Raw genomic sequence first — 24,789 nt, forward strand, 5'->3', positions numbered from 1 at the left:
AAGTTTGTCAAAGTTTTTGGTGATATGCCAGATCTATGAATACTTCATAAAGGAACTGATCCTCTCATATCCCTTTTGCCAATCAACTTCCCAGCTCTTAGCTCCATCCCTTCCCCCTCCTGTCTTCTCCTATCATTTCAGATCTCCCCCTCCCCCTCCCACTTTCAAATCTCTTACTATCTCTTCTCTCAGTCCTGATGAAGGGTCTTGGCCCAAAACGTCGACTGTACCTCTTCCTGTAGATGCTGCCTGGGCTGCTGCATTCACCAGCAATTTTTATGTGTGTTGCAAGGAACTGTCTTGTCTTCTTTGTGATGACACTTACATGTTGGTCCCAGGACAGATCCTCTGACAGGTTAAAGCTACTGACCCTCTTCACTTCCATTCCCCTGATATAGACTATGAGGTAACTTTTATGTGGCACCAAATAAACTGCCTTCTGAATATCCAGATTTACCACATTTCTTAGTCCCCCTTTATCCACCCTGCTAAATACTTCCTTGAATAATTGTGACAAATTTCTCAAACAATTTCACTTTCAGAAAACCATTTGGACCCCATTATTTTTAATCTGCTACTCCTAATCTAATTGATACCATCATCTTTCCAATGGCATACGTCAGGCTAACTTGTATGGTTCTTTTTGCTGCCTCCTCCATTTTGCATTACATTTGTGAATTTTTAATCCTGGTGAAATTTTCCTGATTTGGGAAACTCTGGAAGATCACAACTAATGATTCCATTGTCTTTGTAGCCAGCCATTTAACAAACTTGAGTGCAAGCCATTATTAATTCCAGGGGACTTGTAAACATTAGTTCTTTAGTCTACCTTTTACTATTTCTGAAGTGGTTTTTTTTCTAAATGCCCTCCTCCCCTTTGTCCTGTACTTTCTACCATTATTGGATGCTCTTGGTGTTTTCTACCATGAAGTCAGACACGAGTACTCCCCAGATGCTTGGTTTGAATAAGATTAAGATCAGCAGTGATTCTCCCTCAGTTCAATAATTTGTTTCTGCTCTTTGGTACAAAGTCTCAGTGCTGAGATAGCCTTGGAGCTTTGGACTGCTTGCTCCAGCACATTTGTGCCTTCAGAGAAAATGTGGAACAATATTATAACAGTACCACAGCTCTGCACATTCAGCACCATTCTACCCACCTAAGAGTGCTACAGAAGAGATCTCGATTCACATCTAGCAATAATTTGGTCTAACTATGAGATTGGTACATATTAATGTAAATGGAATGAGGGTCTGGTGGCTGGTATGTAAGGAATGATTAATGAAGCTCTGGTGGAAATACTGACTGCTTCTGACACTAATCCTTCTCTCTGATGTGCAATGACTTGGCCATGTTGCAACAATAGTTAATGATTTGTCCTTTGCAAATCAGCTGTGATTGGTCAAAGCTCTTGGCTTGGTACTTTGATCAGAGTTGCTGATCGGCTTGGAAAGTCCCTGAAATTCTCAGTACTCTGTTGTGTTTTAAAATAACAGAACAAGTGGAAAGTCCCTAAGATTTGCTGCTCTAGATGAGATGATAGTTGCCTGGCGCACCACGGAAAGTTGCAATAACATTTTAAAATAAGTTCAACAGTTTCCCCAGGAAAACTGCTCATTGTGCTTTTTTTTAGAAAAAGTTAATTATATTTGCTTGTTTTTATTTGCAATGACTGTAATAAATTGAGCTATTTTGAAAATGTAATAATTATAAAGCTAAGCCTCAGCCGATCCTACATTGGATGGACTTCAGCACAGGCAAACCATCTATATGAGGTCAGAACAAAGGGTATACCTAAACCAAAACTCCCTCTCCTTACTCCCATCAAGCATTCTACAGGAAGGACAACATGAGTTAGACACAGTAAAACTCCCTCTGTGGCTCATTGAATTTGGCTGGAGAACAACACAAAACAATATCTGCCTTAATGTCAGAAGATGCCAGAGATCAGAAATACAAATGGAAAATATTGGAAATGTTTAGCAGATCAGGGAAGTTCCAATGAAAGATGTTAGACTGAAACATGAAACTGTTTCTCTCTGTAGGGTGCTGCCTGGCCTGAGTTTTCCAATATATTCTGTTTTATTTCACTTTTACTCAGGATTAGCTCGTTGGTCACATCCGTCATAAAGAATACTATGCCCTCTAAAAATCCAATTGTTGATATGAGGGTAGGTTGGTAAAGATGGAGGGGGTGGCAGGTTTATCTTTTGCAAGTCCCCCTAGTTTCAAACTGGAATTTTGTACTTGCCTTCTGCCTCTGCCTTGACGGTCTAAAGTGGAGCTGGTTCAAAGTTGACAGCACTACTGCTAGATTCAACCTGTTGAGAGTTTGAGCTTCCCTTTTGCTGGGGTGCGAAGGAGTGTTTGTGGTGGATGTGGGGATAAATGCAACTGTCAGATGCTGAATGGACAGGAGTCATATGATGCAAGCATTATTGTGCTAACGCTTGCTGTCCCTGCAATTGTACTATCCCTATTACCTGTATCTATTTGTTGCAGGCTGACCACGAGGAAAGGTGTGAGTATGTCCTGGTGCCTTGTGAAGCGTGCAGCAAGAAGGTGCGCCGGGTTGATTTATCTCGGCATTTGGAGCGAGAATGTCCGGAAAGAAACCTCAACTGCAAATTCTGCAAAACAACGTTCCACCACAAGGATATAAAGGTCATTATCTTTTGCAAAGCATGAATTTGTCTCCTTGACCATTTCCTGGGCTCTGCTGAATCATGTCCTCAAAGCCACCGGATCAGCTGCTGCAATTAACCTCAGCAGCTGTCTTGCACCAAATCATGGTTCATTTATTCCAAGTGAAGAATGTAGCAGATGGATGTGACAGGCATTGGTGTCATCTGGATTAATTAGCTAAATGATTATGTTAGTTGCAGTAAAAAGTATTTCGCAATGTCCAAGCTAGTCACAGGCACAGCTCGTTCTATTTTGTGAGATGTAGATATCACTGCCTATAATTAGTACTTATTGGCCACCTCTAGCTGCTTTTAGAGTGATGAGGGAAAGCCAGGGTCTTGGACTGCTGCAGTGCAGATGATCTGATTGTACAGTAAAACTCCGATGATCTACATCTAGGTGATTTGGCATCTGGCTCAGCAGGTAACCTTCCCCCTGCAAACATGGGGCCCCATTTCCTGTGCTCCCTTTGAGCTCACAAGGTCCCCATTCCCTTTAAACGCAGAAGCTTTACTGGTAAATTAATTATACAATTGTGTAAAATGTAAATAAAAAAGGGAATTAAGAGTGCAAGACGCTTTAGGAAACTGATTGGAGGAATCCAGTAACTTGGAATATGAGCTCATCGGGTGCCATCAATGTCCCATGGATGCCAGATTATAAGGGTTTTACTGTATTTATGTCTCCAAAAAACATGTAATTGAGAAATCAGTGATTGAGGGAGTAGAAAAATCAGAAATAAGAAACGGAATGAAAAGAAGGCCATTCAGTCTCTCAAGACTGTTTTACCTTTCAATCAGGTCGTGGCTGGTCTAATTCTAGCCTTAATAACACTGTCTTTTGTAAAATCCTTTAAAATACAGTATCTGCCAATCTCCTTGCATGCTTTCAATGCCTGCTGAAGCTTTCTGTGGTAGAGGATTCCAAAATCTCATGAACCTGTAAGGGAAGAAAATTCTCATATATAGTAATGAAGTGGAATAAAGTTGGAAGAAATTGCTATATTCAGAATCTTCCCTGTCACTGATGCTACCGAATAGATGTGATTCAGGCAAACACGAGGAAATCTGCAGATGCTGGAAATTCAAGCAACACACACACACAATGCTGGTGGAAAGCAGCAGGCCAGGCAGCATCTATAGGAAGCGGTACAGTCGATGTTTCGGGCCGAGACCCTTCGTCAGAACTAACTGAAAGAAGAGATAGTAAGACATTTGAAAGTGAGAGGGGGAGATCTGAAATGATAGGAGAAGATAGGAGGGGGAGGGATGGAGCTAAGAGCTGGAAAGTTGATTGGCAAAAGGGATACAAGGCTGGAGAAGGGAGAGGATCATGGGATGGGACGCCTAGGGAGAAAGAAGGGGGGGGGGAATATAGTGAGAGGGACAGAGGGAGAAGAAAGTGAGAAGGAAAGGGGGCGGATAATAAATAAGGGATGGGGTAAGAAGGGGAGGAGGGGCATTAACAGAAGTTAGCAAAGTCGGTGTTCATGCCATCAGGTTGGAGGCTACCCAGACGGAATATAAGGTGTTGTTTCTCCAACCTGAGTGTGGCTTCATCTTGACAGTAGAGGCGGCCGTGGATAGACATGTCAGAATGGGAATGGGACGTGGAAATAAAATGTGTAACATTTTATACTGTGTGCGGTACTCCCGGTGCAGCCTTCTATATATTGGCGAGATGCGACGCAGACTGGGAGACCGTTTCGCTGAACACTTATACTCTGTCCGTCAGAGAAAGCAGGATCTCCCAGTGGCTGCGCATTTTAATTCCACGTCCCATTCCCATTCTGATACGTCCATCCACTGCCTCCTCTACTGTCAAGATGAAGCCGCGCTCAGATTGGAGGAACAACACCTTATATTCCGTCTGGGTAGCCTCCAACCTGATGGCATGAGCATTAACTTCTCTAACTTCTGTTAATGCCCCTCCTCCCCTTCTTACTCCATCCCTTTTTTTTCCCCCTTTCTTGCTCTCTTCTTTTTCCCCTCTGTCCCTCTCACTATACCTTCCTCTGATGCTCCCCTCCCCCTTTCTCCCTAGACCTCCCGTCCCATGATCCTTTCCTTTCTCCAGCCTTGTATCTCTTTTGCCAATCAACTTTCCAGCTCTTGGCTCCATCCCTCCCCCTCCTGTCTTCTCCTATCATTTTGGATCTCCCCCTCCCCCTCCCACTTTCAAATCTCTCACTGTCTCTTCTTTCAGTTAGTCCTGATGAAGGGTCTCGGCCCAAAACGTCGACTGTACCTCTTCCTATAGATGCTGCCTGGCCTGCTGCGTTCACCAGCATTTTGTATGAGATGTAATTCAGGAAACTGACCCTTGGGATTGTCTGTCCTTTTTATAGAAGCACCTTGGAGCTTAGATATCAAAATTTAACAAAAGATACTTTTAACCTGTAGATCTGCTGCCGTCAGGAGGAAGGTACAGGAGCCTCAGGACTTACACCACCAGCTTCAGCAAGTTATTACCCCTCAACCATCAGGCTCTTGAACCTGAGGGGATAACTTCACTTGCCCCAACAGTGAAATGTTCCCACAAACTGTAGACTCACTTTCAAGGACTTTTCATTTCATATTCTTGATAGTTATTGCTTATTTATTTGTTTGTTTGTTTATTTATTTCCACTGTTTGTTGTCTTTTGCACACTGGTTGAATGCTGAAATTTGATCGGCCTTTCATTGATCCTATTATGGTTTTTATTCTAATATCAATTTATTGAGCATACCCACAAGAAAGTGAATCTCAGGGTTGTATATGGTGACATATATGTACTTTGATGATAAATTCACTTTGAATTTTGAAATAACTCGATATATCTAGATGAGAATCAAAAGACTATAGATGCTATAATCTAGAGCAAATAAAAACAAACACAACTAAATTCATGGAGAACTGAGTGGGTCAGGCACTACCTGTGGAGGCATACATATGGTTGATATTTTGTTTAAAATCCTCCTATCAAGGATCGAAAGAGTGAAGGGGAGCGAGCCATTGATTACAAAGGTGTGAGAGGGAAGGGTAAGGCTAAGGGTGGCAGACGATAGGTGGAACCAGCTGAGGAGGGGAATGAGGGACAGATGGCGGCAAGTGCAAGAGATGGATGGATGGAGTTAAAAAGCAGAGGATCGTGGCTGTGAGGTGGAAGCTGAGAGGGGAATAGGGAGGTAGGTGGAGCCAGCCAGGTTGGTGGGGGTGGGGAGGGGAGTTTGGGAGGAGGAGTCTGGAGGGGGAGGCAGAGGGTAAAAGTTGTTAGGGAAAGTGATATAGAACCAGATAAGAGAGAGATGGTGAGCAGACAGAACCACTTGGGGAAGGGGATAGGCTAGTATGTCAAGTGTGTGAGCGATAAGCAGATGGAGTCAGGTGGGGGACATGAACAGAGCTGGGTAATGAGGGGCTGGGGTGTTTGGAAAAAGGGAGTTGGGCAATGAGAGAACTTGAGTGGATTGGGGGGGTGGGCGGTGAGAGAAACACAGGTGCAGGTTAGCTGAGACTGGAAAATTCAATATTCATTCAATTAGCTTGTAGGCTGGATGGAAATTGATGCAGACATGTCTCAGCCTGAAACGTTGACTGTTTATTCCTCTCCATAGGTGCTGCCTGATCTGCTGAGTTCCTCCAGTATTATGTGTGTGTTGCTCTAGGTTTCTAGCATTTACAGAATCCCTTGTGTTTGATTTCCTGCTTCATTGTGAAATCTCTGAGGTCTGCCTACTTTGAAGAAGTTTAAATCTTCTCTTTGATGGGAGTTAAGTAAGATCTTCTCTAACTGCTGCTTCTCTGTGATCTCTGCTGTTCTTCTCTTCGACCAGACTTGCTATCACCTGCGTTCCTGTACTCCTTCCCTCCTCCTTATTCTGATTTCTTCTCCCTTCCTTACCAGTACTGATGAACAGTCTCAGCCCAACATGTCAACTATTTACTCCTTTCCATAGATGCTACCTGACCTGCTGAGTTCCTCCAGCAATTTGTATGTTGCTATAGATTTTCAGCATCCACAGAGTCTCTTGTGTTTATGGGATGCAGAATAAAACTACCTCCACTCTGTCCTTGCAACGTTCCTCTGCCCTAGCTTTTCACACATTTTGTTTGCCATGCCCCTCAGAGTGAAGTGATCAGGTACTGATGAATTCTGACAGCTCTGGCCTTCCCCATGAGGTGTTGGACAGCAATTGACAAGTATGTATAACAGAAAGCGCTACATCAGAAAAAAGCTGGCTGACTTTGGGATTATGTACTGCAGTCAGGTCGCTGAGCAGTGAAATAAATGGCAAGGGAAATACTTTACTGGTGTTCAGTGACGTCAGGTAAATTGTTACTTCCTTGATTACAGTGCTCTCTTGAGTGTTCTGGACGTCCAAGGCAGTACTGCAATCTCCCCAATAGCTCTGCTGCATTCATTGCACTGGAACTAGAATTCCCATGACTGGTTGCTAAAGGAAATACAATGACACAGTATTTCACTAGTGCATTGAACTAGCCCAGAAGGGAATTATCTTGTGCTGTCCTGACGGAATTTGGCAATAAATTAACTATGAGGTGCTCCACTCACTATTAACATTACTGGAATAGTTTTGCTGAGATCAAATCAAATTGCTTAATTATCATTCAAACCATATATGGGTACAACCGAATGAGACAGTATTCCTTTGAACACTGAGAGCAGGAATTGGGCAATGAGTAATGACCATTTTTAATGCCTGTTTAGTGCCGCATCTGTTTTCTGAATGAGGCAAATGGTGTGCAGTGAGCTGCAAAACTTTTCAAGTTTAACTAATAGACCAGTTGTTTGGAACTTTGTGAATTGAATGAGATTTTAGCACTCAGAAGTAAGTTGTTGCTAGAACTTGATTCTTTGTTTTAACCAGAACAACCACACAATTGCACCTCTCTGCCTTTCCTCATCCATGGTCAGAATTTTCTTTTTCAATGTTTTTTTTTCCATAGTAGAGGATTCCAAAATCTCATGAACCTGTAATGAAATAGAATAAAGTTGGAAGAAATTCTCCTGTGCGTCCTGATGTGAGTCACTCGGTCTGTCCACAATATCCTGATATGAGTCACTCAGTGTGGGTACACCTGCCCTGCCACACCCCCTCGATGTGAATCACTCTGGGTGGCTGCGCCCTCTCTTTTGCACTTTAACTAAATTGAGTCACTCAGTCTGGATTCCTCACCACCTCCTTCGCCCCAACACGTGTCACTCAATTTGTAGGTGCAATGTGAGGCACAAATTATTTGCAACTAATCCCAGTCTGCTCTTCCTCCATGTGAGTTACTCAGTTTAAGGACGTACCCCATCTACGCAACATGACGGTCTCATCTATCCTCTGACCCCTTTTGTTAGTCACGGTTTGCCTTCCCCTGCCCGGTGTGTTTTACTCACTTGGATACCCTATTCCGTTGAGTTGTACAGGTGTTAGGAGTTGTCTGTGTTAAAAATGTGTGGTTAAACCATTGACTTGAGATACACTATGTGGCTGTCCCTAACCCCCTCTCTGAGTTGTTTAATGAGAGGCTGCCATCCTTGGGCATGAATAGCTTGTGGGTCCTGCCGCAACCAGCAGTTAACAGGTGTAGATCATGTTCACAATTGCTTCACGGGTTAAGGCAATTCGGGTCTGAATTGCAGAGTTCAGAGTTCCCAGCTGCTTCCAGTAGGATGTCCTGTGAGCTGACCTCAAACCAGAACGTCAATATTGTGTAGAGAATATATAGATTGCTATCCAGTGATCTTTAGTGGTGTGGGAATGTAACCAAATCTGATGTCTGTCACTTACTATGGGGCCTTTCTATAATGTTTGGGAATCGAAGAAAGCACTGTTTCATGAACTGCATTTTTGCTCCAACTTCTGATTCCAAAATGGATTGCCAACATCAGGCAAGTCTGAAGTAGTACAGCTGAAACCACAGGGGCTGTCACAGACCTCAGTCTTTACAATTAATGTTACGTGTTTAGTATGTCACGTACCCCGTGACGGGTTAAAAAACCAGCAGAAATAGAAAACACTTTGGAGTCTGGTATTGCTATTCACTAATACTATTTATTAGTAACTACACAATACAGTCATATAAACTCAGATATTTTAAACAGGTTAGCAGAGACTATATGCATACGAGTGTGGAAATATAGGAACCAAGCTTCTTCAAGCCTAGGGGTAAATAGATACAGTCTTACGGTGATGAGTAAAGTTCAGTTCAATATTCAGGTTAATTAATGAGAAATATTTGTAATCCAAAAGACGAATGTTGTGAGAAGGCAATTATGTCGATATTCCACAGATTCCATGACAGCACTACAAGATAACAATAATAGTAGGTTTTATCACCGAAGTTGTTCCACTCCACATACGAAGTATCACCGACAGTGATCTTCAATGAATATCCTTTCAACACAAGTGTTACCACACCCGAATTCAGCTACGGGTCATTCCGAAGTAGTGGCCACAGGATACTCAAACAGAATCCACATATGGATTATCACCAACAGTAGCTTATCACTAAGGGGACCCTCTTCAAGGGAACCAACCTCAAACACACAATGTGATAGCCACTTAACCAGTTCCACGACATACGAAATAACTCCAACAGTGATTTGCCACAGGGGTGCCTGCCTTCAGTCAACTACCACACCCAAACAAAGGTAACACATAAGTGGTATTCACAAAGGTACTCCCCTCACTAGAGAACCCACTCTTGTGGATTAACTACGTGACAGTCACACCTTCGTATTCAAATGGAACTCAAACTCATCCTTATGGGCTACTTAGAAGAGAGAGTCCAAACGATGACCTCTTTGTCACTAGGTTTCTTCTGTTTCAAACCTTCCTCTCCCCTCTTCTGTTCCTTTAAAGTCACCGAATGTGACCACAACCAGGGGACCGTTCTTCTCTGATGGAATTATCAACCCAGGCAAGGGTTGGACACACGAATAACTCCTCACCGGTCACCCCTCTTTCACACAGTGAGAGCCACTGATTGATTCACCTGACCGATCCTCCAAACATCCACCCTTCTGTGGGCACAACAAAGTTCGTCCAGTGTCCAAAACCATGTGTCTGTGAATCTATCATCTGACCTTCTATTTATCTCACCATGCTGAACACCAGCTGTCCATCAAGTAGCTCCTCCCTTCTCTCTCTGTAAGAACACAGAAGCTGGCACTGTCCTTGCAAAAGTGTAAACACAAGCTGAAAGGCAGAATCTGCCCCTCTCTCACTCAGCAGAAATCCAAAAGTTAGTCTCAGTTCTTTCTTGTGCCTTAAAGTGACAGTCCACAGCAAAAAGGAACCCCAGGGGTACATAACAAGTAGCACCATTGTGAAATAAATTCTTGAGAAGTCATTTGTGTTTGGCATCCATAGGCTCATGATGAAATCTGTTCCAAGTACCCATTAATGTGTGAGTGGTGTGGGAAAAAAAAGATTCCACGAGAAAAGGTAAGATCTGTCCTTTCTTCTTCACTGCTTTAAAGGCTTTGTCTATGGGTGTTTTGTTTTGAGGTGTAATCTGTCTTTGATGTAGCAGTATGATATTTCAGCAGGTGTGTTCACGTTCAACAGAAACTGGGTGCCTGACTTCACACTGTGCACTATCTTGTAGAACTTCTAATAATGATCATGAAAATTTCACAGCCATAGAACATAGAAATCTACAGCACATTACAGGCCCTTTGGCCCACAATGATGTGCCAACCATGTAACCTACTCTCGAAACTGTTAGAATTTCACTAGCACATAGTCCTCTATTTTCTAAGCTCCTTGTAAGAGCCTAAGAGGCTCTTAAAAGACCCTATTGTACCCACTTCTGCCACCACTGCTGGCAGTGCATTCCACCTACCCACCACTTACCCCTGACATCCCCTCGGTACCTATTTCCAAGCATCTTAAGACTATGCCCCCTCGTGTTAGCCATTTCAGCCCTGGGAAAAAGCCTCTGGCTTTTCACATGATCAACTCCTCTCATTATCTTATACACCTCTCCCACTTTCAAATCTCTTACCAGCTCTTCTTTCAGTTAGTCCTGACGAAGGGTCTCGGCCTGAAATGTCAACTGTACCTATTCCTAGAGATGCTGCCTGGCCTGCTGCGTTCACCAGCAACTTTGATGTGTGTTGCTTGAAATTCCAGCATCTGCTGATTTCCTGGTGTTTGCGATCTTATACACCTCTATCAGATCACTTCTCATCCTCTGTTACTCCGAGGAGAAAAGGCCAACTTCACTCAACCTATTCTCATAAGGCATGCTCTCCAGTCCAGGCAACATCCTTGTAAATGTCCCCTGCACTCTCTATAGTATATATATTCTCCCTGTAGTGAGGTGACCAAAACTGAACACAGTACACTAAGTGGGGTCTGACCAAGGTAGCATGTTAATAGCTGTAACATTACCTCATGGCTCTTGAACTCAATCCTACAGTTGATGAATGCCAATACATCATATGCCTTCTTAACAGAACAAAGTCAATGAGGCTGGTTCCAGGGTCTGTGGAGTAAGAATGATGGAGATCTCATTGAACCTTAAATTCTTAGAGGGCTCAACAAAGTGGATGGAGGAGAGGATGTTCTCGCTGGCTGAAGAGTCCCAATCCAGGGGTCAGTCTCAGAATAAGGGGGGGGGGGGGTCAATGGTTTAAAACTGAGAAAAGGAGAGATATTTTCACAGTGTAAGACTTCCTTCAAAATCGAGCAATAGTAAAGTAATTGAGGCATGTGAGGATAGTACAGGAACATGGTGCTGAGGTAGAAGATCAGTCGTGATCTGGATGAATTTTGTGAAGCAAGTTTAAAAGGCCAGATAACCACCTGTTATTCTTTGTTCAGATATAACAATTCACAGAAAGGTGTGGGTAGAATGCTTTCTGTAACAAAAAAATTAAATAACTTTGGCTAATTTGTAAATAATTTGTGTCTTAATTGGAGATTTACATTCCCCCACTAAAATATATTTCACATAAAAACAAGTACCAAGTTGTTTGAGAATTTCGTTAGTCTTTGGCTGACTGATTATAAAGTCAAATGTAAGAGGAAAAGAATTTGATAAAAGTTCACTGTTTCTAATCTCTCTCCCCTTATAAAGCAAGTATCAGGAGGAAAAACAGCTTGAGATGAAAAGCCTAAAATGTTTGCTGTAAATTTACAGAATCAATCAAAAGGAATACTGAGACTTGCGATTGCGAAGCAGTGTCCTTCATTAGCGTTACTGAGGTACATGGATATAATTAGAATAAAGAAGAAATATGACAAGTTGGGATCAAATTTGGAGGAAGAGTTTCCAAGCAGACTGGGAATATGAGGACATTTAAAGAAGGAAGGAAACAGATGGACTAATGTTATTGAGCCCCGTCACCCTGTCCATTCAATAAAGTGATTGTTCATCTCCCAGATCGACTTGCCCACACACAACTCACTGACACACAGCTTCATGATATTCAAATGTAGTTGTCCATAAGCCATCTTACCTGGAAAATTACAAAGATAAACCTCCCTGCAGGTAATGAAAGCTCTTCTCATCTCTGGCATGAGTAGATGTTCCCTTATTTTAAGTCACTGAACCCTGTCTTTAAACACATAGTTAATAGAAATCTCTTCCCCACATCTAATTTCTCAAAACTTTTAAGAATTTTCTTTGTTTCAATAGGATGACCATTGAGAAGGTATTTCAGGGAGTATGGTTACAAATTGTGCTGATCTCAAAGAGGAAGATTATGTATTTTCATTATTTCTTTTTGACTTAATTTTGCAGATAGCCAGGAATGTGCTGAATATCAGCCATACTGGTTTACTGAGTCTTGCCTTCCAACTAATTATTTTTCTCTGGTATTTGACAATATGACATGTCTGCCAGAAACTGCAACAGTATTCTCAGAGAATTCATTACTTATTTTGATACAGAACATTGCTTGAGGAACAGAACATTATTTCAGACTCAAAGGTTTGCAAGGAAGTCATTTTTATAAGATCAAAATCAGGAGAGACTGGTAAATCCCCAGTATACTACGCTTTCAGAGATTTGCAGGACAGATAGAGCAAGCTGGGTTCAGTATAAACTTCCCTCTGCACTGCCTAAAAATACATTTCATTTAATGATGTCCTGAGCACATTTGTTGCTGTGTAAGCACCACAAAACAAAGTGGCTTGTGGGCTTCTCATGAGCAGGTTAGTTTGCAGCTCTAAATGTGCTGGTCTCCATCTAAGGTAATTTAAAAATTTGACCATTAGCAAAAGCAAATGACAAAATGTTCATACTTATTAAGAGCTCATTCGAAGCTACTGCCCGTGCTCCACTCCAGTTGTTGATAACAAAGAACACTTGGAAATGTAACAGTACCTGGTACACTACAGTGCTGAACACTGAGCATGGCAGATGCCTAAGGACTAAGTAGTGCTGGACAGGACTCTGGCTTTGTCTCATCAAGCTGTGTTATCTGTATATCTGCGCTGAATGCACATTTTGTCTTTGTCTTCACAGTACGCTGATCACATTCGATCATGTGGGAAGGTGAAACTGCTTTGTCACTTCAACCAGATTGGCTGTGAAATGGCAGTAGGTGCATTTTCAATATTTGTTTTGCATTATAGCAGCAGCTGCTAGCTCCCAGTGCTGAGTCAGATGACAATGGTGGTTATTTGGAGTTGTGAATTAATTATTGATAATGAGGGGTAGCGTCATCGTATTGCTTGGTATGTAGATGAACTGACCCTACCCATGAGCTGTCAGTTTGGACTTATTAATTTGTAGACCAACTGGGGCATCATGGTGTGGCTGTCTTACAGCTCCAATGACCCTGTTCAGTCCTAATCTCCAGTACTCTGTGTGTAGAGGGTGTATCTCCTTCCTGTGATCACATGGGTTTATCTGGAAGTGAGATAGGATCAGATGATGTAGAATCTCTCTGGTTAGAATTAAGAAATTGCACGGGTAAAAAAAAACTGGGAGTTACCTACAGCTTTCCAACAGTAGCAGGAATGTGGGGTACAAATTACAATGGGAAATAGAAAAGGGAATGTAAAAAGAGCAATGTTATGATAGTCATGGGGGATTTCAATATGCAGATAGTATGGGAAAATCAGGTTGGTGCTGGATTCCAAGAGAAAGATTTTAAGAATGATTACAAGATGGCTTTTTAGAGCAGTTTATGGTCAAGCCCACTGTGGAAAAGGCAATTCTGGATTGGGTGTTGTGTAATGAACCAGATTTGATCAGAGAATTTAACTTCAGGAAGCCTTAGGGGGCAATGATAGAATTCCCCCTGTAGTTTGAGTGGGAGGAGCTAAAATCATATGTATTAAAGGGAAGTACAGAGGCGTGAAAGAGCAGCTGGCCAAACTGATTGGAAGGAGACACTAGCAGGGATGACAGTCAAGCAGCATCAGCTGGAGCTTCTGGGAGTAATTTGGAAAATGCAGAATTGGTTCATCCCAAAGAAGAAGCATTCTAAAGGAAGGATGAGGCAACTGTAGCTGATGGGGAACATCAAAGACAGTATAAAAGCAAAAGGGATGACATACAATATGTAGCAAAAAATAGTGGGAAGCTAGACGTCTAAAACTGAGTATATATGTTTAAGGTGAGATGGGAAAAATTTAAAGGGAATTGAGCAACTCTTTACACACATAAGGTGTTAGATATACTGACTGAGCTGTTAGAGGAGATAGCAGCTTCTGAGCAATTACAATGTTTAAAAGACATTTGGGCCCATTATATATAGGAACGGTTCTGAGGATATGGGCCAACCTCAAAGAAATTGCATGGACTTGGTCAAAACCTTGATCAAGGTGGATGATTTGGTCTGAGGGGCCTGTTTCCCTGCTGTAAGATTCAATGAGAGGTGTCCATCACTCACATAGGACAAGCACTGGGGACTGTGTTCACTCACTCTGTTGCCTTAGCTTTCCATACACTGCAGTTATCAGGCTGACACCCAGACTCCTTCACCAATGTGGTGGCAATTCAGAAATCAGGTCCCTACTTGTTTGACAATTGAATATACCTCGGGGCAGAGTTGTTACCAGGTCAATAACTAATGCAGGTATGTGCCACTGTTAAATTTATTACACACTGAGAAAGATCAGCAAGCAAGAGTACACCCAGTAATGCAGGGCCTGAGCCATCAGTGAAAGGGTGCTCTTGTTCTGTCAGTTTATTACTAATTTCTGATGAAAGTGAAACTCTTAATGATCCCTTGAATAAATGAACTGGCTGGGCTGGACTATGATCCAGGGATGAAGAGGACACCTAAGTTTACTAATTTGTATGATGTTCCAAGTATCAAAGTAATTCATCCTGAAAGAGCATCAACCAGGTTCCCCATTTTATGGTTGAAAGGAGGAAAGTATTTGACCTAATTGTGATTTTCTTTCCATAGATGCTGACTTATCCATAAGACATAGGAGCATAATTAGGCCACTTGGCCCATCGAGCCTGCTCCACCATTCAATCTTGGCTGATCCTTTTTTCCCCTCCTCAGCTCCACTCCCCAGCCTTCTCCCAGTAACCTTTTATGCCATGGCCAATCAAAAACCTATTAATCTCTGCCTTAAAAACACCCAACGACCTGACCTCCACAGCTGCCTGTGGTAGGAAATTTCACAAATTCACCATCCTCTGGCTAAAGAAAGTTTTCCGCATTTCTGTTTTAAATAGACGCCCCTCTATCCTGAGACTTTGCACTCTTGTCCTAGATTCCCCCACCATGGGAAACATCCTTTCTACATCTACTCTGTCTAGGCCTTTCAACATTTGAAAGATTTCAATGAGATCCCCCGTCATCCTTCTAAATTCCAGCGAGTATAGACCCGGAGCCATCAAATGTTCCTCGTATGATAACCCTTTCATTCCTGGAATCATCCTTGTGAACCTCCTCTGAATGCTTTCAATGCTAACACATCTTTTAGATAAGGAGCCAAAACTGTTCACAGTATTCAAGGTGAGGCCTCACCAGTGTCTTATAAAGCCTCACTATCACATCCCTGCTCTGTAATTCCAGCAGTTTTTTGTTTTTATCCCCACTTATGATCACTGTCACTCTTGCAGGGGTGGTCTATACCCCAGAGTGCTGAAAGAGATGGCTGCAGAGGTTGTGGGGGCATTAGTTGTGATCTTTCAAGGATCACTAGATTCTGGAATGGTTCTTGAGCTTTGGAAAATTGCCAGTGTCACTCCACTGTTTAAGGAGGAGGGAGGCGACAGGAAACTATAGGCCAGTTAGCCTGATTTCAGTGGTTGGTAAAATATTGGAGTTCATTGTTGAGGATGAGGTTACCAGGTACTTTGAGGCACATGGTTAAAATAAGCCAGTCACATGGTTTCCTGAAGGGAAAATCTTGCCTGATAAATCTGTTTGAATTCTTTGAGGAAATAACAAACAGGATGGACAAAGGAGAGTCAGTGGATGTTGTTTACTTGGATTTTCAGAAAGCCTTTGATAAGGTACTACACAGGAGGCTGCCAAACAAGTTAAGAGCCCTAGGTGCAACAGGGAAGATGCTATCATGGATGGAAGATTGGCTGACTAGCAAGAGTCAGAGAGTGGGAATAAAGGGGGACTTCTCTGGTTGGCTGCGATGACGCGGTCTGCCACAGGGGTTGGTGTTGGGACTGCCTTTTTTAATGTTATATGTCAATGGCGAGATTGATGGTTTTGTGGCCACATTTAGGGACAATATAAAGATAGGTGAAGGGGCAATTAGTGCATGGAAGCAGAGGGTGTATAGAAGGACTTAGATTAGGAGAATGGTCAAAGAAGTGGCAGATGGAATATAGTGTAGGAAAGAATATGTTCATGCACTTTGGTGGAAGGAATAAAGGCATATACTGTTTTCTAAATGGGGATTAATAGAGGTACAAAGAGATTTTGGAGTCCTCGTGTAGGATTCCCTAAAGGTTAACTTGCAGGTTGAGTTGGTGGTAAGGAAGGCAAATGCAAAGCTGGCATTTATTTCGAGAGGACTAGAAACTAAAAGAAAGGATGTAATGCTGAGGTTTTATAAGGCATTGATCAAATCATACTTGAAGTGTTATGAGCAGTTTTGGGTCCTTTATCTATGAAAGTATGACTGGCATTGGAGGGAGTTCAGAGGAGGTTCACAAGAATGATCCTGGGAATGACAAGATTAATGTTTGAGAAGAGTTTGATGGCTCTTTGCTCACTGGAGTTTAGAAGAATGATGGGGGGTGGGGAGAGGTAGAATCTCATTGAAATCTATCGAATATTGGATGAGGCGGAGGTTGATAGGGGCATCAAAGGTTACAGGGAGAAGGTAGGAGAGTGGATATGAGAGTGATAATAAATCAGCCAAAATGGTGGAGCAGACTCAGTGGGTCGAACGGCTCAATTCTACTCTTATGTCTTATGGTCTTATTAACTTATCCCAGATTATCTAAGCACGAACTCCACGAACAGGTGGGGGAAAGGCAAGTTTTTTTTCACTCCGGGAGAAGAGAGATTTAAAAGAGACCTGTGGGGCAATTTTTTTTGCACAGAGGTTGGTAGGTTGCTGAGCTACCAGAGGAACTGGTAGCAATGAGTACAAATACAATATTTAAAAGATATTTGGACGATTGCATGGATCAGAAAGGTTCAGTATACCAAAGCATGTAAATGGACTGGTTCAGTATGGTTGAGCCTGTTTTCCGTTCAGTATATCTCGATGAATGTATTTACTTAAGTACACTAAGTGAGGAAGATGGCAGAGTTTGTCATCAAAACATCTGTTAAAATCAATGCCTGTACCCAGCAGGAAGCCCAAGAAGTGTTTATTCATCATGTATGACAGGAAAGCACTAGATCCTTTTTCAGTTTAAATGTTTTATTTTTGTAGTCGTGCTCATGAGCTTGGAATCTTTGGCAGCCAGTTACCTTTGAGTTTAAGGGCAAAGCTTCTCCCCAGTCGTCGAAGGTCATTAGTGAACACAGCAGCCACTTGGTCTGGGAGTGGCCCTGTGCTCTTGGCCTCGCCAAGCAGGAGAGAGGATCTGTTGTCAGACTGATCTGTTGTCACCAATGCTTCTAGCTCCCCTGTACTTTCATTCCATTGGTGTACACAATGTGTCTTATGGTACAGGCAGCTCTCGGCTTTCAGGCCTTCTCCTGAATTATCCCCATAGACTCTTTTATATATAAAAATAAAGTCCGTTGGTGCAGCACAAGTTCCTTCTGCAGAGTGGTTAGCTTGCAAATTGAGTTGGTAGTAAGCAAGATAAATGTAATGTGGACATTCATTTTGAGAGGACTAAAATATAAGGGCTTAATGCTGAGGCTTTATAAAGCATTGATCAGACCACATTTGGAGAATTGTGAGCAGTTTTTGGCCCCTTATCTAAGAAGGGATGTGTTGGCATTGGAGAGGGTCTAGAGGAGGAGTACAAAAATAACTCTTCCATACACAGGGTCAATGTATGAGAAACACTTGATAGCTCTGGGCCCGTACTCGCTGGAGTCTGGAAGATTGAGGGGAGGGGAATCTCATTGAAACCTACCTAATATTGAATAGCCTAGATAGAGTAGATATGCAGAAAATGCTTTCCAATAGTGCGAGAGTCTGAGATGAGAGAGCACAGCCTGGTGCTGGATGTTCCTTTAGAACGGAGATGGGGAAGAATTTCTTTAACCAGAGGGTTGTGAATCTCTGGAATTCTTTTCCACAGACTGCTGTGGAGGCTAAGTTAGTAGTTACATTTAAAGTGGAAGTTAATAGATTCTTGATTAGTAAAGGTGTCAAAGGTTATGGCGAGACAGCAGGAAAATGGAGTTAAGAGGGAAAATGAATCAGCCATCATCAAATGGCGAAGCAGACTAATGGGCTGAATGACCTCATTCTACTCCTGTGTCTTGTGTGTGGCTCGGGTATCATGGTTATGAACCCTGGCATTTAGCTTACCCTTAATTTGTTTTATTATTTGCATTCGTTGACATTTGTGGCTCAGAGAGGAGGTGATGGGGGGGGAGCGGAAATCTGGAGTGTTACTGAGTGTGGCAAATTTGTTCATAGAATTTGGTTTCCTCTTCGACATCTGTGCGGAGTCAGTAACATGATCAAGCTGATTTTTTTCAAACTTCAGCCCTTTCCAGGAATGTTAATTGGTGCTACCCTGATAATGCCTGCTGTATAATTACTCAGAGTACCTTACGCTAGATATTTGAATTAACAATGCCAAATGGCATTAGTTTTCATTTTATCAACTATGTAAGTGAAAACTGTCAGAGCTTGTAAATGCTGCAACTGCTTTTCTTGCAGACACAGTGGTAACTTCATCTCTCTCTCCGCCTTCCCCCCCCCCCCACCCCACAAGATTGTCGTGGTCCCTCAGTAAATTCTGCCTCATCTGGGAAACTTGAGCAAAGAAGTGTCTTTGCCTGTCTGAGTACATGTTCATTTCTGGCCCTAGTTACTTAAAATAGAAGTATAAGCCTCTGCAGCAGATTGGTGCCTGGGAAAGCAGGTCTGTTACACGAGGAGAGATTGAGTAGGCTAGAATTACAGAGAATAAGAGGGGTACCCCATTAACAATTTGGTTTTGAATGTAGAGTATGCCGAGGAGGTCTGCAGATGATAGGAAAATTGGTGGTGTTGATGATAACAAGGAGGATAGCCTTATGCTACAGTGAGGATAACTGGTAAACTGGGCAGAGCAACAGCAGATGAAATTTAATCCTAATAAGTGCAAAGTAATGCACTGTATGATTAATAAGGGTAGGATGTAATGAATGAAAAGACCCTAGTAATATTAAGGAATAGGGAGATATTGGTGTACAGTATGATTCCAATTATCCCTTAAGGAAGCAGCACGGATAGATAAAATGGTGAAGAAGACGTATGGGATACTTGCTTTTATTGGCCAGGCGCAGAATATAAGAGCAGAGAAGATTATGGTACTACTTTATAAAACACTGTGTAGACTACTGCTGGAATATTGTGTGCAGTTCTGCCACACCATAGGAAGAATGCAAAGGAAATTCAGTCAGATTTGCTTGGGAAGGAATGTTTTAGTTATGAGGAGAGTCTGGATCAGGTCTTATTTTCCTTAGGACGAAGAAGCTGAAAGGGACCTGACAGAGGTGTACATAGTTAGGAGAGGCACAGATAGTTAACATTGTGAGAAGCTTTTCCCCGTAGTGGATGTTTCTAAACGCAGAGGCCAGTCTGGAACTCCCTGTCAAGTGTTGGAGGCTGAGACTCCCTGAACATTTAAATAGCAGCTGGATGAACACTGAATCATCAAGGTACAGGAGGCTTGAAAACGTAGTCTAAGTGGGTGCTTGATGATCAGCACAGACATGGTGCACCAACGGGTTCTTTCTGTATTGCCTGTCTCTACAAAACTGAGAGGCCTCGGCAAAATGGATGCAGGTAGGATGTTCAGCTGTCTGAGGAGTCTAGAACCAGGAGACACGATCTCACAATAAAGTGTTTAGAATTGAGGAGAAGAGACATTTCCTCATGCTGAAAGTTGTGCGACTTTGGAATTGTCTACCCTGGATGAATGTTGAAGGAGGCACGATGGGTCAATTGCCTTACCTCTAATTTCTTATGTCCTTGTGTTGCCACCATGGAATATATTTGTACAACCTTTCAAGCCCGGTTTCATTGCGTGAAATGAAATCACCTGTACAGAGATGAACGTGATGACCAGTATTTCTCTGGTTACATTTATTTTCCCTGTTTCCCCACCTGGTTAAATGCTGAGGATCTAGATTGGACCAATTAGTCATGACCATTTTTTTTAGAACCCTGGACCTAGATCAAGGAAAAGTTACCTGAATCCATTCTTACTCTATCTTCAACAGTATGTGTGACCCATACAGCAAAAGACAATAAACACAGCTATTTTCATACATCTCTAGTAACTGGGAGCAGCAAACACTTCCCTCCCACTATGTGAATTTGGGAAGACAAGATGTAGTTCTGCTACTTAAATCATCATCCAGCGAAGATGTGGCAGGTTTTTTTTTTATCTTTGCTGCTCTATGTGTGTCATGAATTGTTTCTTACAAGGTCTTGAATTGACTTCACAGGTTGAGAAGGAGAAATTAGCTGAGCACGAGAGTCTGTTTATGGTGGAGCACCTCCGCTTGATGCTGCAACATGTTATGGGAATAAAGAGCACGATAGAAAGCCTGCAACCTCAAAGCCTGCAGCAGGGAAGCATTAAAGTGAACCAACTGCTGACTTCCATTCGACAAATTGAGGAATCTATTAGGCCGTTCTGCTCTCTCCCTCTCGATCAGCAGGGAGTGACCTCTCCTGAGGTCTTGAGGAAGCTTTGTGCACCTGAAAAGCTAGCAGATATACAAAAGCAATGTGACGCTCTTAAACACAAAGCTGAAACGTTTGAAAATATTGTCTGTGTTCTCAACCGGGAAGTGGAGAGAGCCTCTGTGAGCATGGGAGCTTATGAGCAGCAGCACAAACTAGACCAGGAAAAGATTGAAGACCTGCAGACAAAGGTATGTGAAATTTAGACAGTGAACACCTCACAGCACCACAGTAAGAGTCACTACCCTCTATTAGAATGTCATTTTGTTAGTGTGTTATCCCACCAATGGTTCAAACCAGTTGAATCCTTTCTGCATGGACTCTGACAACCTGTGTCAATAACTATTCAGTTGTCAGACTTTGACACTGAGAAGATAATGAATAAGGTGGAGCCATCCCTGTAGAATGTTTGGCAAACCTTTGCATCAGTTTAACTATAGGAGACATTGCATTGTACCTCAGGCGTAGCTGAGAAACAGTCTCCCTGGTTCTAAGGTGAATCAATCCCCTCCCTCCAACTCCCAAGCTTAATGTGTAAATGACCATACTCAAAAGCATTTGCTGAGGGTTTGGGATTGGGGTGGGGATGGAAATAATGGAGAGGGCACTTCTATCAGCCTTCTGCTGGCATTAGATGTTTAGCATTGATACAGATCTGGGAGGCAAAAATCTGGAACGCCTGCTGAATAAGATGCCTCCATTCAGCACTGACAGACAAACCCTTCTGGTATTTCCAGTCTGACATACTGCCGTGTTATTTTCAGTGTTAATTGTTGCTGTCCTCAGGTGCGTCAGATGGAGCGTGTGGCTGCGCTGAAAGACCTGGCCATAGCAGAGTTGGAACTAAAGCTGCAGGCACTTGAGTTCAGCACCTACAATGGAATTTTCATTTGGAAAATTTCAGATTTCAGCAGAAGACGGCAGGATGCGAAATCCCAGAGGTCACCAGCCATATTCTCTCCAGGTTAGCCTAAGGTTATTAATTACAATAAAGTCAACCGTCGTGATAAGTCCTAAATAAACTTGGGGTGTTATCTCATTGACTGAAATTACTAAGGGGTTCTGAAGCCAGAAAATGAAGTCTGAATCTCTATTTTTCAGCATGCAAATAGCAGAGCACAAATCAGTGATGTATGGACACTAACCATTACCAATGTTGGGAAACTTCTGTGCACCTGCCTGGTAGTGGCTTTCATAGTATATTTGCACTACACCTGGTCCCTCTACTCACTGGCTTCCCACTGTACCTGGTTCCTCTGCTCATTACTTATGCTCTGGGCGCTGACAATATTTTCCTGGGTCCCAGACCCTCTCTGAATATTGTTGCTCAGTGTCCATATTGGTAATCTCCTGCACAGCAGTAGTTTATTGGGATACAGAGGACAAAGTCCTGTTTGACTCTGAGTCTGAAACTGGAAACCTGCTCACACAAAGCAGCTCACCCATTTATCTCTGTCAAGGTTGCGTGAACTGTTGTGCATTCTAGATTTTATTTTTACCTTTGACTTTATTTTTTGCTTATCCACCTTTTAAATCCTCTACTGAATATGCTAAGGTTTATCATTTCAAAAATGACCTTATTTCTCAATTCTATGTCTTCCTCCAATCTTTATCCTCCTTCATTTTAACTGCCAGTATATTTTCACGACCCCTCTTTGACTTGCTAATTCATCTTCCATACTCCTACGCTTTACCTGGTGTTGAACTTGTAGTATTAGTCATAAGCTGAGAACACAGGATAGGACAAAGAACAATGACAATGAGAGTTTAGATTTGCAAATTCCCATGTTTATTGGGGGTGTGTTTGGTCTGAATTTGCCTTGAATCTGATTTGAATAGTGACTATAAGGAAGTTTGTGGGGAGAAAGTGAGGTGAGATCCTTGTACAGTAGGGGAATTGCTGTCAGAGTTAAAATTATTAAGTCATGTAGTGCAGAAACAGTTGTCAGGTCACTTATATGCTGACTATCAAACACTCCTTTTACACTAATCTTACCCAAATGTATTTAATCTCCCCTGCATTCCCATCAAATACCCAGGATTTTACTGCTCGTCTGCACACAGTGGGGAATTTATAACTAGGCCCTCCGTTGATCAGGGTCGACCATGGATGTTGCATCCTAGCTGTTTACACAAGCCAGGGCAGTACGATGTGGAGAGTAGTCTCCCCCTCTCCCTGCAGCTGATGAATCCAAATGAAAGGCAGAGACCAAGAGTTCGGCGCCAGTGGCGTCACAGGAGTTGCCAGTCAACATTGAACTCAACGTAGGACTGCCATAGAGACTCCAGCTCTGGATTTTTTCTTGGAGTTTACTCCTGAAGCCTTCCTCATGGGTGGGTATAGCCACAGGGCAGCGGAGGTTTGAGATCAGAGTTTTCCTTCTAGATAAGCTGTCAACCATGGCTGACGAGCCCTATCTGCCCAAAGGAACTGGTTTTAAGGCACCGGTAACTGATCTTTGACCCTTCTCCTGTCCATAGCAATGGGATTTGATCCAAGTCCAGCTTCTAGAAACTGGAAGTTGGACTTGGTTGTCAGAAGCTATATGAGATGCACTACATTGGGAGCATTTAATAGGTAATGGGAGCTTATCCCCACTACTCCCCAGGGTGTGACAGCCTTAAGGAACAGGGAGAAAATTTATGGTGGTAATTAAACTACTACCTGAACACACTTAAGATGTGGGAAGAAACTGAAGCATTCAGAGGAAATCTATGGAGAAACAAGGACATAATCCAAATGCCAAGCAGACAGGACCCAGGGTAAGGATTGAACCAAGGTCCCTGGAGCTGTGAGGTGTATATTGTTCCAGTCTTGCTGTTCCTAATTGCTCATCAGTTTGCCTCATTTCATTGCCTGTTTGCATAGCATTTCACATTAAATGCCAATGATTTAGATGATGGAATTGATGGCTTTGTGGACAATAGGAAGATAGGTGGAAGGACAAGTAAGTTGAGGAATCAGAGAAGCTGCAGAAAGACTTAGATAGATTAGCAGAATGGGCAAAGAAATAGCAGATGGAATACACTGTCAGAGAGTGGTTGTGCACCTTGGAAGAAATAAAAGCATAGACTATTTTCTAAATGGAGATAAAATTCAAAAATATGAGGTGCAAAGGGACATGGTGGGAGTCCTCATGCAGGATTCCCCAAAGATTAATTTTCAGGTTGAGTCAGTGGTGAGGAAGGCAAATGCAACGTTAACATTCCTTTTGACAGGACTTGAACATAAAAACAGGAATGAAATGCTGAAGCTTTATAAGGCACTGGTGAGGCCTCACTTGGAGTACTGTGAGTGTTTTTGGGCTCCTTATCTAAGAAAGGATGTGCTGACATTGGAGAGGGTTCAAAGGAGATTCACGAAAATGATTCTGGAACTGAAAGGCTTGTGATATGAGGAGTGTTTGTGGCTCTGAGCCTGTACTCACTGGAATTCAGAGGGTTGGAGGGGGAGTGGTCTCAGTGAAACCTATCGAACGCTGAGAGGCTTCGATGGAGTGGATTTAGAGAGGATGTTTCCTATGGTGGGGAAGTCTTAAGGCCAGAAGACACAGCTCTCAAACTAGAGGGACATCCATTTAGAACAGAGATGAGGACTTACTTTAGCCAGAGTGTGGTAAATGTGTGGAATTTGTTGCCACAGGTGGCCATGGAGGCCAAGTCATTGGCTGTATTTAAGGCAGAGGTTGATAGATTCTTGATTAGTCAGGGCATGAAGGGATACAGGGAGAAGGCAGGAGATTGGGGCTGAGAGGAAAATGGATTAGCCATTTGATCCAATGGGCCAAATGGCCTAAGTCTGCTCCGATATCTTGTGGTCATAGGGGTGTGATTATATACTGGCTG

At 42.6% G+C, this 24,789-nt stretch overlaps 1 protein-coding gene across 4 annotated transcripts in view; it reads left to right on the forward strand.

The window, feature by feature from the left end:
• LOC140186392 (TNF receptor-associated factor 2-like) overlaps positions 1 to 24,789 on the forward strand; it is a 70,620-nt gene that overhangs the window by 42,255 nt on the left and 3,576 nt on the right. For 3 of the 4 annotated variants that reach the window (XM_072240609.1, XM_072240610.1, XM_072240611.1), the window contains exons 5-9: positions 2,501 to 2,662; positions 10,051 to 10,125; positions 13,157 to 13,231; positions 20,703 to 21,134; positions 21,730 to 21,907. In XM_072240609.1, the coding sequence (XP_072096710.1) occupies positions 2,501 to 2,662; positions 10,051 to 10,125; positions 13,157 to 13,231; positions 20,703 to 21,134; positions 21,730 to 21,907 (922 nt within the window). The remainder of the gene's footprint in view (positions 1 to 2,500; positions 2,663 to 10,050; positions 10,126 to 13,156; positions 13,232 to 20,702; positions 21,135 to 21,729; positions 21,908 to 24,789) is intronic. The other variant, XM_072240612.1, reaches the window with a different exon arrangement.

Source organism: Mobula birostris, chromosome 22 (assembly GCF_030028105.1).
Source record: "Mobula birostris isolate sMobBir1 chromosome 22, sMobBir1.hap1, whole genome shotgun sequence".
Classification (NCBI taxonomy): domain Eukaryota; kingdom Metazoa; phylum Chordata; class Chondrichthyes; order Myliobatiformes; family Myliobatidae; genus Mobula; species Mobula birostris.